This window comes from Acomys minous, assembly GCF_964271855.1.
Source record: "Acomys minous genome assembly, chromosome: 8".
NCBI classification, from domain to species: domain Eukaryota; kingdom Metazoa; phylum Chordata; class Mammalia; order Rodentia; family Muridae; genus Acomys; species Acomys minous.
This window is the reverse complement of record NC_140489.1, coordinates 75,799,952-75,812,421: the sequence shown is the minus strand read 5'-3', so window position 1 is coordinate 75,812,421 and position 12,470 is coordinate 75,799,952. Positions and strand designations below refer to the sequence as shown.

The 12,470-nt window shown below is 37.7% G+C and overlaps 1 protein-coding gene across 2 annotated transcripts in view; it reads left to right on the top strand.

Annotated features, from left to right (window-relative positions):
- Positions 1–2,809: 2,809 nt before the first annotated feature.
- Positions 2,810–12,470, top strand: part of AGMO (alkylglycerol monooxygenase) — a 292,081-nt gene continuing 282,420 nt past the window's right edge. For both annotated transcript variants that reach the window (XR_014780821.1, XM_084791218.1), the window contains exons 1-3: positions 2,810–3,275; positions 4,629–4,759; positions 11,279–11,430. Coding sequence is in view for 1 of the 2 variants with exons in the window: in XM_084791218.1 (XP_084647344.1) it covers positions 3,150–3,275; positions 4,629–4,759; positions 11,279–11,430 (409 nt within the window). In the remaining variant the exon portion in view is untranslated. The remainder of the gene's footprint in view (positions 3,276–4,628; positions 4,760–11,278; positions 11,431–12,470) is intronic.

Sequence of the window (12,470 nt, the reverse complement as noted above, 5' to 3'; positions counted from 1 at the left end):
AACCATGTATAAGCATAAGATTATTGTGTAGTTTAAATTCTGATTTCTTCAGGCTGGAGAGGTGGCTCAGTGGTTAAGAGCACTGACTGCTCTTCCAGAGGTCCTGAGTTCAATTCCCAGCAACCACATGGTGGCTCACAACCATCTATAATGTGACCTGATCATACTGTATACATAATAAATAAATCTTTTTTAAAAAATTCTGATTTCTGTCTTAATGTTGTATAAATGCTTTCCCCCAATTGTTCCCTGGTATGCCAATATAGGAACTTACAGCCAATCGTTGAGCAGGGGAGAGAATAGGGATGGACTTCCTGCCAGCCAGGGGAGGAGAAGTTTCAAGAGGAGGTAGAGGAGTCATCAAGGGGATTCAGTGACCAATGGAGGTCCAAGAAAGATGAGGAGGAAGGAGTTGGAGCTTCTTGTACATTAAATAAATAAGATGATTTTTATCTAGCACATACACACATGTATGAACAAGCACATCTTTGCTATCTGTTTCAAAAGACAAAGCCTTGCCACATAATTATACACTGAATTAAAGAACATTCTTGATTAAGTTGCTGACTCCAAGAAGTAGTGAATAGGGTCTACTAAAAAAGACAAGCCATAAATGTATGTCTAGATTGATATATAACAACAATAACAATTGTCTTTGGTAGGAAAAGAGGAAGTGATAGAAAATACTCTCCAAGAGGGGACTTTGCCCCTTTGATGTCAATGCAGCATGTCTCCTTTAAGATACAGAGAGCTGTTGTCATTTTCACTTTACTTATACTTAACTTAGATAGATTTTTATCCTGTCATGTATCACAGTTGTAATTTCATAAATACATAAAAGACAAGAAGAACATATTGCTGTATATGATCACTTTTGTTAAATGGAAATACCTGTATGTATTTTTTTCTGTAATGAGAGTTGTCTGTACTTCAAACAATTCTGCTGTAAGTTTTACTTTGAAATCACATTGGTTCAGTGTTACAAAAACATGAGGAAAGATTTGACCATGTCATCACTTTCCCTGTGAATTTCTCAGCGAATATCATCAGGTGTTACTTAGCAACAACATCCACCTGACCATAGAAAACCTGCTCAAATTAGTAATATACAAAGTGTGAGCATATACACACAGGCATATATACTTTACACAAGCACAGGTACCTTATATACCCTAAGTTCTCCTTTGTGTTGTATGATGTCACTTCTAGTGTCTGTATTTGGTTTTAACTTTCTGAGGTTCTGTTCGTTAATCCACTGTCAATTTGACTAAATTTGAAGTAACCTTTATAGACACACCTCTGAGTATGTCTAGGAAGGTGTCTGTAGCTAGCTTTATACTGTGTTCATGAAGGTCCTTGTACCCACATATCTCTAGAAAATCCAGGAATGTTAAGCATCTAGGATTGTCCTTTCTCTTTTTACAGAAAGTTGGGAATTAGAGGTAATTAATATTCCAGTGGTCTGCAATATCTGTTGGACCAGGCCATATCAAGTTTCTATAACCAGGACTAAAGATGGCTAGTAATCTAAATTGTACTGATATTACCTGTATAGCCACGGTCTCTTCCAAGCTTGCACAACCAGAACCAGAGGTGGTGAGTAGCTCAAATAACCTTTAAGCTTTCTTTATGACAGAGCCTAGGCCAGATCCTTCCATAGGCCCACAAGCTAGTATAGGTAGCTTATCTCTACCACTCATTTTCTTGGAAGAAACGACATGTGTTTTGAGTTATGTTCTCTTGTGACTCTTCTTTCCTTTCACACTGGGGATTGTGTGACATCAGGAAACTTTCCCCAAGATTATATTGTGTTTAAATACGGGCAAAAATTGCCAGACATCAGACTTGCCGGTTTGAACCAAGTTGACAAAACTAACCTGAACTGAGTTTTTATTCTCATCCTTTCATAGTTTGTTTCCCTGGCTGGCATCTGCAGTGACTGGACTCAGGTTTACCTTGTGAAAACTCACGCTGAGTGTGGATGTTACTATCTTATGATCTGGATCTCAGATCTCAGCCAAGAATCTCAGTCAAGATTCTTCATTTTCCCTGCTTCCTGACTGTGGACACAATAGGACCATCCATTTTATTTTCTCTCTGCCATCGCTGTCCCACCAGGATGGGCTGTACTCTAAAAAGTGATCAAAATAAATGTTTCTTCTTTCTTTAAGTTGCTTTTGTCAGAACAACAGGAAAAGTAATGTCAGGGTCTACATAGCCCTCATTGCAATATACCAGAATGGTCATAGCTACTAAAGCTCACTTTGAGTTTCAGGACATTGAGCCAAGTACTGTACACCTCTGCCAATTCAGTCAAGTAAGAGCCACCTAGTCCTCCATTGAGGATAATGATTTTATCTCGTTTTGTAAGACACAGGTGAGGTCGTATGGCAAGCCATGAGCATTTTCTCAGGGAGTTCCTTTAAAGACAAGAAATATGGAGAAATTGTGACTTTGTAAGTTGCCACTGACAGTTACATTATGCAATAAACCAAGTGGCTTTGAACTGGTTTGCAAAACATTCAAAAGTTCACATGACTGAGTGTAGAAATACATAGATACCAAGAGGCCAGGCTCTCACTCTTAGGGGCATCAACTAATTATTACATAGACTCTCATCACACCAAAGATAAGATTCTGTGAAGAAACTACACATTCAGACATTGCATTTTAGAAAAACAGAGTTGCTCGTGTAATCTGACCTTTGGACTTCTCCTATTTTATCTGAATGAACTTTCACCTGTGTTATAAAACCGGTTTGTTGGTTTTTTACCCCTTTCATTTTTCAAGGCACAAGTACATGTTCTTTGTTTTTCTTTATTTTTCTTTTTTGTTGTTGACAAGTGACTTAAGCTATAAGCAAACTGCAGTGTTTGCTGATTTCTGGGGGTTTTCCGTCTCCTCCCTACTTTCTGCTTCCTGAAAAATCTGCCACTGAACTCTGAACTTTCTCTTGCGGCTTGCATTTTGTGCCTTTGCACACAAGCTGCTGTTGGCTGAGGTCTCTGTGGAGCTTTGTCCCTAGTTCTTCTCTGACAAGGCTCATTCTGTGCTACACAGTTTCTTTTCTTTGTTCCTTCTTGGGCTGAACACAAGAATCTACCACTGAATCACAAATCTCTCCAGCTGGGAATCAGACAGGGACAGAAATGAACAGCCCAGGAGGCCAAGACAATGTTTCAGCTTCCCAGGGTGTGCGAATGATGTTTTACATGATGACACCCGGCGAAACTGCCTTTCAAACGGTTGAAGAGGTGCCTGATTACGTTAAAAAGGTGAGGCTATCTTTAGAGAGGTTCTTTTGCTGTTTTTAATCACAATGTGAACTCAACATATCCTTAGGATTTATTCAATTTTCTATTTCAAATTACTACAGCTTCATAAATATTAATTTCTTACAGCCATGAAGCAAATGTGCAATTTTCAAGTGAATTTAGTTTGTATATAATATCTACACCTTTGCCTGTAAATCTCCCTATATAAGTAGGGGGGAAAGTATTTACACATGGTGGCATGGCTAATTTAGAAAGCAATGTTAATAGTTATAATACATCAGTAAACTTTGTAACAATTTGTCTTAAAATGTTTAACTTGTCTCCCACTTCCAGGAAGGTATTTTCTCTTTAATTTGCCAGAGTAGTTCTGCAGAATGAAAGCTACACACCTTGGCTCAGGAATCTCTTAACTTCCAAATGTTGACCTTGAGTTTTATTTTATTTTTTTAACATTTCAAGCCTTTGAGGCATTTTTAACTTACGCTGCTTAGCTATGATTGTCAGGGGAAATGTACAGAATTAGAACCCATCCAATGATGTTCCCCACACTGTCAAAGCTGTTCCTACAGCACTTACTACTTCAGACCAGAAGTATGAAAAACATGACATCACAGAGCAGGCTCTGGCAAGCTCCATTCAGAAAGCCTTAAACTCATATCAGTTTTCAAATGGGTGAAGCCTGATTGCTTTTGAGAATGATATTGCCATTTTTTGTTTATTGAAAAATAATGTGCCAGTCCTATCTTCAAAAAATTTTATTATTTAGATTATAACATCAAACCTAATCTAATATGTGTTGATCAATAATTGAATATTCATTAATGTAAAAACATAAATCAAAGCTGAATGGATGAAACTTTGATGGGGATACAATCATTGGAAACTACATTATTTGCTAAAAGTCTCACATTTTGTTCCTACGACCAGAAGTAGTTATAGTAAGCCTAATTTTTAAACCTCAAATTGAAGGTATTTTAAGGGGTCTTTTAGAGTGACTCTAGCTTGCTCAGGTACAGAAGACAGGCTTTTACATGCTTAGCTAAGTTTAAATGAATTTTCTTTAACTTGAAGCATCTTCTTTGTAATATTTAATAATCATCTTGCCATATTAGGAAAAGTTGTATTTATGCTTTTATTTTATTGACAAATTGCATGGTATGTTTTGAGCATATGTTTAGTAATATCGAAAATAAGTAAATTTTCTTGTTCCTTGGTTTGGAAATAACCCTGTTGTATAAATATAGAGAATCTTCTGCTGGGGTAGCCCACCCAGATGTCAGAGGACTCTTCAGAAACTGCTGAGGACTTCATTGTGAGCAGAATAGCATCTCTTTTGTGCTATCTCCTTTCTAGGCAACTCCATTTTTCATATTCTTAATTCTGCTTGAACTAGTCCTCAGCTGGATCCTCAAAGGGAAGCCATCAGGTCGTTTGGATGATGTTCTCACATCTATGTCAGCTGGGGTTGTGTCTCGGCTTCCAAGGTGAGTCACATGGCTTAGCACAGAGAGAAAGAACTCCAAGACTCTCCCCATGTAAAGCAGAGCTAACGTTATGTGGACACAACATATTGCTCTATAAATTTCCAAGGAATTCGGGGCTTGACATTATACGAAATTATTTCTTTTTTTTTCTCAGCAATGAATTTTCTTTTTTTTTTTTTAATAGAGAACGCCAAACATTGCTAGTCTTTATGACTGAGTTTCCCTGGTATTGTCTTTTAGTTTTTACACAAAGTGGCTGTTTCACCTGCTTTAATGTAGGTAGATGTTACTCTGAGTTTTTATCCAGATCCTTGATGCAAAATTAGGGTTTTTTTTCCAGCCAAGTTCCCACAAATATCTCCCTAGGACTCAAGTATTTCTCAAATGTATATTATACAATTATGTGAACAATTACTTGATAAGCAAGAAGAAGCCATTCCACATTTCCCTGGACACGAAGGACAGTTCTATTCTTGAAGCACACAAGGTTTAGTTTTTCTGTCCTTTTTTTTTTTTTTTTTGAGTCTCTATCTTTTTGTCATCTTTATTCTGTCATGGCACATTTCTGAGGCACCTTGTTGAATTTGGAAAGACAGCCAAGTGGCTGCCTTAGTTCCTTTGGTAGGTCTGTGCATAGACATAACTTCAGGAAAGCTTATCTGTTTCCTAGCAATGAGCTGGGCACCACTGCTTCGTGCTCTGACTCATATGCTCACTCCAGACACAGACTAACCTCAGGGCTGAAGGTTCTTCTCTTCGCATCAGCACTCCTTAACTTTCATGGACCTTGAAATAAAGACTTTCCCTCACATCAGAGTTCAGTTCATACTGCTGGGATGATGTTTGGTAAAAAAAAAAAAAAAAAAAAAAAAAAGTACTCTAAAGTAATATTCTTTGTAGTGTCATGTGGATGGTAAAACTGGACAAATAAGAGGACAGACAAACAGTAAATGAACTCCATCATGAAGGAACTTCAGGGGTATAAGAGGAAAGCTCAACAGTAGGCAGAAGGCACCTTCAGTGAGTGAGGATTAATGAAAGAAGCAGAGGCCAAGAAAAAAGTCCCCAAGGGAGCTTCGCTTTGAGCCAGAAGGCATATGCTCATCCTAGCCTCCCACTGTTAGTAGCCTCCCACCCCTGCTTCCTCTCGCTGTTTGTGGAGCTTCACCTCTGATCAGAGCTCATCACTTTGGAATGTTTCTTGGAATCACACAGTGGGAAATTAAGATGAACTAAGAAACTGACATGAAACATGAAATGTATTTGAGAAAGGGTGCAATAACCTGATATTATTTCATGATGTGTTTGGGTAGAAAGTAAGTCTTAAAAACACGTCATGTGTTACTTTGAGTAAGTGGAGTCATTGGGTTTACAGTCAGAAAACAATGAGCTGAGTAACTGCAGCTGTGGCTGTAGACTACAGTCAATATCATTCTAAGCTAAGTCCTCTGGGTATGTCTCAGACTGCCTAACATAACCATTCCGCGTATTGATGAATTTCTCTATCATGTGGCTTCATGACAGAAATGAATATGACCCCCACTTGCATTTACACACTCTTAGGTATGTAGGTTTAGATTAATTAATTGAAAATAATGAAGTTTCTGTAGTTCATTCTGAGTATGTTACATACTAAGAGTTCTTGGAAATCAGTTGATTTTCAACTGTGAAAATCATTTAATAACCGGGAAACGCTGTGTGTGCAGGTGCAGTTATGGGTCATGTACTTTACTGAGTTGGAATGGGAGAATTTTTGAACTTATTTTATTTTTCAAAAATTTTAAGAAATATCACATTGAATTAGTCTTTCATCTTTTTGGTATTTTCCCCTATTTTTTCATGTGTGATTTAGGTTATAAGTAAAGTTTTAATGTTCCCTTTTGGTATTTAATTTTTAGAAACACACTTTTTCTCAGCGCATCATTTTTTCCTTACCAATATGACTTACGATGCTACTAATTTAGAACAGCAAAGCAAGATCAAATATATCCTTTTACCAAAATCATATTTCAAAAACTAGAGACACACATGTACATGTGCACATAGATACACATGTGCACATAGATACACATGTGCAAACTTGACATGAGAATTAAATGGAAGTGGAGGTGAGAGATGAGAAATGGTTCCTGAGAGGGAAGAAGGAGACTGAGAAGGAGAGAGGGAGGGGGAAAAGATAGGCAGAGAGACAGAGAGAGGGTGTCTGAATGAGAGAGAGAGAGAGAGAGAGAGAGAGAGAGAGAGAGAGAGACAGAGAGAGAGAGACAGAGAGACAGAGAGACAGAGAGAGGGAAGCAGACAGTCAAAACACCAGTACAGCCCAATCTTTTACAAATAGAAAGTGAAGTTCTTTTCTTTCACCCACTGTTTTTTAGACTTCTTAAGCTAAAAAATAATATTCTTAATTTTTTAAATCTGGTAGTCTTTGAAGACAGAGACAATGTTATACAGTATTTTTGCAACTATATATTAAACCAAAATAGCAAATTGTTATTACTGTTCTTTTTCTTTATGGGTAGTGACAATATCCTAAAGTATAAAATAATGATGATCTTAAAGAGTTTCTCAGTTTTCAATGTAGTTTTTTTGTGAAATATTCCAGCAAAAATAGCAACCTGGAGGTTACCCTTACATGTATTGTCTTTATTTCCCTGCTACTTTTAAATGAAAGTGTAAACAGAAATGAAAGCTGATTTTCTAGATTCACTCAACTTAGTCTTCTTACAGAAAGTAGAAAAAAAGAAGAAAGATAAAAAGAGGAAGGAAGGAATGAAGGAGAAAACATTGAAAAGTAACTTGACATCAACTTCTACTAGTATTTCACCTGAAGTTACAGCAGTCAAATGATTTTTTTGTGCAAATCATAAGCAGCTGAGGGTTAGATTAACTTACCATGGCTCTTGCCCCTCCAAGGAATGCAGTTCATTCTCTCTATGAGCAATAGGGCTTGCCATTTGTAATTCAAGTAAAACAAACTATACCATTAGCTAATCCACCAGTGAAGAGCTGTGATTCAGATAGTAAGTCCAGATAGCTTCGAACAAAATAGAGAAGATAGAGAGCACCTCTCCCCAGTTCTGCCTTCTCACAATAGAAGTATTGTTGGTAGACTTTGAGGAAAAACAATTTTATTTGATGATCCTGATATTATGATTGCATAAAATTTGAAGTCTCTTTATAAGCAGTATCTTGACTGCTGTAGCCACAGGAAAGACATGTGCTACACCTTTAAAATCTTTATGTAAGGGGCAATATTAACCATAGACAGGACTATATCTTATTTACAAGCCTGTTGGACAGGACTTCGCCCATAACAAAAGCCCATCTGCTTCACACCAAATTCTGGGCCCTCTTGATTTATTTCCTCTTTTGAAACACAGTAGGGATCCTTCTAACCAGAAAACAGAATTAGAGTCATGAAAGGATGTATCTACTGATCATAACTAACAAGATGTATCTTATTGATAAATTGTTTTTCTGCCTATTATATATTTGAATATATAACTATAAATACTAAACTTGAACCAATGGAATGTGTACCAAATCTATTTCTATTTTTTAAAGCATAATTTGCAAAATAATGCTTTATGGACTTACTTGTCAGTTTCAATGAGTGAAAAATAATGACACCTCTCCCCTTGCTTGCTTAAGTGGAACTCAGTCTCCAATCCTTCATTAGAAGTCCAGGACCTTTATTGGTTACTTCCTCCTAGAGTTACTGTTTCCATAAACTGCATTCTCCCCAGAGAAGCTTTATTCCTGATATAGATATCTATAGTATGTTTGTTTTTAAAGGCTTCATATATTCTGTTGAAAAAAGCAGATTATAAATCAAATTGCAGTAGGTTCAAGGGACAATTTAAGGAGGTAAGTTTCCAAATAAGTTGAGGACACTCATTTATTAATACTTATGGTCACGGCCAGCTTTTCCTATGGCACTAGTTTTGTAATGTTCAACCATAGTTACACAGAATTTTACTGGGCCATGCCTTCAATGGAATTTTCCACTCCTGACAAGAACAGTTCAGTTCAAAAAAAGTTAAAAGGAGGAAATTAAACTTTTTTTTTGAAATTCTTTCAAGTCCTTAGGGTAGGGCTGTAGAATAAAGAAAAATCTGTCACTGCTATGACATTACCTTGTTCAGTAAATACAGCTTCTAAGGGTTCCAGTCCCAGTAGGACTTACATACTCTTAAACAAAGTAGCATATTTTCTTGTAAGGAATGCCACAAATATATTTATAACGTAATGGCTGTTTTAAAGAAATGAGGTCATTTTTTTATGTTTTATAAGTGTGATATTTTACAGTAAGACACAGTAAAAAGTTGTCTGTTTATAGACAGTAGAAGTTTTTATCATTTATCTTCTTATTACTGAGATATTGAAAAGTCAATACTCCACTAGATGGAGCAAAAGTGGCAGGAGCTCTCCAGACAGACAGTCTGAGTTATAAGGTCAGTGAGGAGTGGTTTTGAAATAAATATATAGTCAAATTCTCAGAAAAACATTGTAAGTCTATCACTTAAATATGTTTTAAGATATGTATACATATGCATGCGTGTATGTGTGTGTGTGTGTGTGTGTGTGTGTGTGTGTGTGTGTGTGTATTGGTATGCCATAATGTACCTATGGACATAGGAGTACAACCTGTGTGAATTTCTTTCACTCTTCCTGTCCAGGCACAAATTATATCAAGTACTCCTAACCTTAGAAAGCCACTGTTTGAGCAGAGTTCATAAAAACTTTGAGTTGCAAACGAATGCCTTTGTTCAGACAGGTCACAATCTGCAGTAGGTCCTAATGTCTTTCGGTACTCAGATCACTTCCTTTATCTTGCATCCATATTCCATGTGGAAAAGAATGAGTGTTTGCAAGTAAGACCCTGTGTCTCGTACCGTTCCATCTCCATGTGGTCGGGTGAGGCCCTCCCATCAACATTTTCGGGTTATGTATGTCTCTTCCCACTGAGTGAGGTTTGGAGAGCTCAAGGTAAAATTCCGGAATGCGGATTCACACTGTTGGGCTTTAGAGATGGAGGTGGAAGAACTGGAAACAGAAAGAGGAGGGAGCGTTGGGTTATGACTCCGGGTCTGTTGGGGATACTTTCACCAACTGTAGGCGCTATTTCCTGCAATCAAGGGCTTTCCAGAATTTGATCATCATTTCCCAGCTGTGTTGCCTAGGCCAGCAGTTTCAGCTGTGGGCCCTGAGGGGCTGTTCTCTCACATGTACAATGGAACAGGATCGCCTTCATCTTGTACATAGAGAGCAGGAACTACCACTTTCTTAGCGTTACTGCTCATTTCGTTTGCCTTGGAGAAATTTTGGTCTCTTGCTAACGTGGGAGAGAGGGGAAGGTCTGACACAGTGTATTAGGCATATTGTAGCTCGATCTGTGTCAACCCTAACAAGTCACTATCACAGAGTGATAGATTAGATGTCTGCTCAGTACCTGGCACCTTACAGGAGGTAAGTAGCACTTGATTTCAGCCACTGGGCTCTTGTAGTTTCGCAAATCTAAGTTTTACAGGTACCCTGCCCTTTCTGATTGAGGTCTTGGTGTCTTAGTCTTTTTTCATTTGTCCCTGGCAAAAAAAGATTTAAGAGGACTCTGAACTACTGAGCCTCTGTGAGTCAGGTGATTATTGTCTAGGTTGAATAATATGCTCTTGGGCCTTGTGCTGCCCCTGAGACTTGCTGAGCTACCATTATGAATATATCAAATGGCTGATAATATGTTGATAAGTCACCTGGAACAAACATGGCGCCAGTGTAATGGTTAAAATCAATCTGTTAGACATTAGTAACTTGAACCATTATAAAACAAACAAACAAACAAACAAACAAACAAACCCAAATGGACTTTGTTCACAACTTTAACCCAAAATGGAATGCTTCCTAATATTTTCAAAACCCTACCTTATGTTTCTAATATGACCTATCCAAGATGCGTACCTCAAGTGTGACAGTAGTGTGTGTATGAGAGGGATGAGAGAGGAGAGAACAGAGAGCAGTGCAGAAAGAGTCACTTTAGGCTAATGCAGATTTTACAAATATTCGTATTTAATGACAGCAAGTTGTTGTCAGGCTCCTTATGAAACATTCAATGTATAGTTTTCAATCTTTCAGTCTTGCCTTATAAGCCATCCTTGAAGTGTTCTTCACTACAATTCAGAAACAACAACAGCAGGTACAGCTTAGTAAGGCTTATCATGTATGATATGTTCCATAAAGAGTGTATTAAATGACACAAAAAGACAAGAGTCTCCTAAATTTCATCAAGTTGTGAGTTCAAATAACTGGGACCTATATGTCTATGAAACAAAAGAAAAAGCCAGGGCAATAGTGTTTGTTGTTGCTGTGGGTAGGGAGACCAGACCCCAGTAAGAACAGTAGAATGGTGAGAGATGCCATTTTTATATATGAATATATATTCATATTAAATATCATCTAGACTATTTTAGCATAACCATGGATATGGAATACGTTACAACCACCACTGTGGATTTTATTTTCCAGTCTGTTCTTCAGAAGCCTTGAAGTGACAGGATACATTTATATCTGGGAGAACTACAGACTTCTTGATTTGCCTTGGGATTCTCCATGGACGTGGTATTTAACCTTCCTTGGAGTTGACTTTGGCTACTACTGGTTCCACCGCATGGCCCATGGTAAGTTACAAATGCTGCCTTTTGTCAATGATGATGAAGTGTATTTAATGCGCAAGAGGCACTTGTTAAACATTTACTGAAAGAAAAAATAAATTAACACAGTAATACATGTTGTAGCATCTAAATATTGATAATGAAAATTTTCTTTGAAATTTCAGCACAAGCCATCTGAAGCCATTAAAAATAAAATTTTTACAGATACCTTTTCCTGGTGATTATAATTGTATTGCCTTTCAAAAATGATAGCTTTAGCATTGCTTTTTAATGGGTTTCCACCCATTGTTAAACTGTAGGCAAACACATATAATATCAAACTTCACATCCCAATCATCACAGGTCATTCTGGAGAATTCTGAAGCTGCATAAAATTCTTGGGAACATCTGCCATTATAGTCAGTGTGATTCAATTTCTTGGCAGTGCTTCCACATTACAAATGAAAATGCAATCAGCTATGCACTGACCATATTGCACATCAGTGTTGCCATAGTTTCACAAAATTTCTCATCTTAGAAGAGTCTTCTTTCTGTGCTGGTTCACTGAATTTGTGTTGGGCGAGGGGGATGCATAACCGCACTTCCCACAGAAACGTTTTGTTATGAAAAAATGTAAACAGTTACAAAGAGTTGGATCAGCATTGCTGTAGGGACCAGTGAGTACTAAGGATGGTGGAGGTAAGCAGAGTAAGTGGGCTGTGAGGAGTAATAAGACACACCACAACTCTGAAGGCGAGTAAAGGAATGTGCTGGTATTGAAGCAAAGCCTGTGACGCAGCACACCACTGAAGATGTCCGAGGCTGATAGACAGAGGAGGTGAATGAAAGGACGAAGGGAAGGAAAAGAAAGGACCTGGAAGAATAATAAAGAGTAGGTGGGAAATGGAAAGACAAGGCATGAGATCTGGGAGAAAAACTGTGTTATGTGGAGCAGTAAAGTGGACCAAGCGTTCTTTCTAAGCAAAAGGCTTGGAACCATGAGGAACATGGCCCAGTGCAGTGCTAAACACACACACACACACACACACACACACACACACACACAC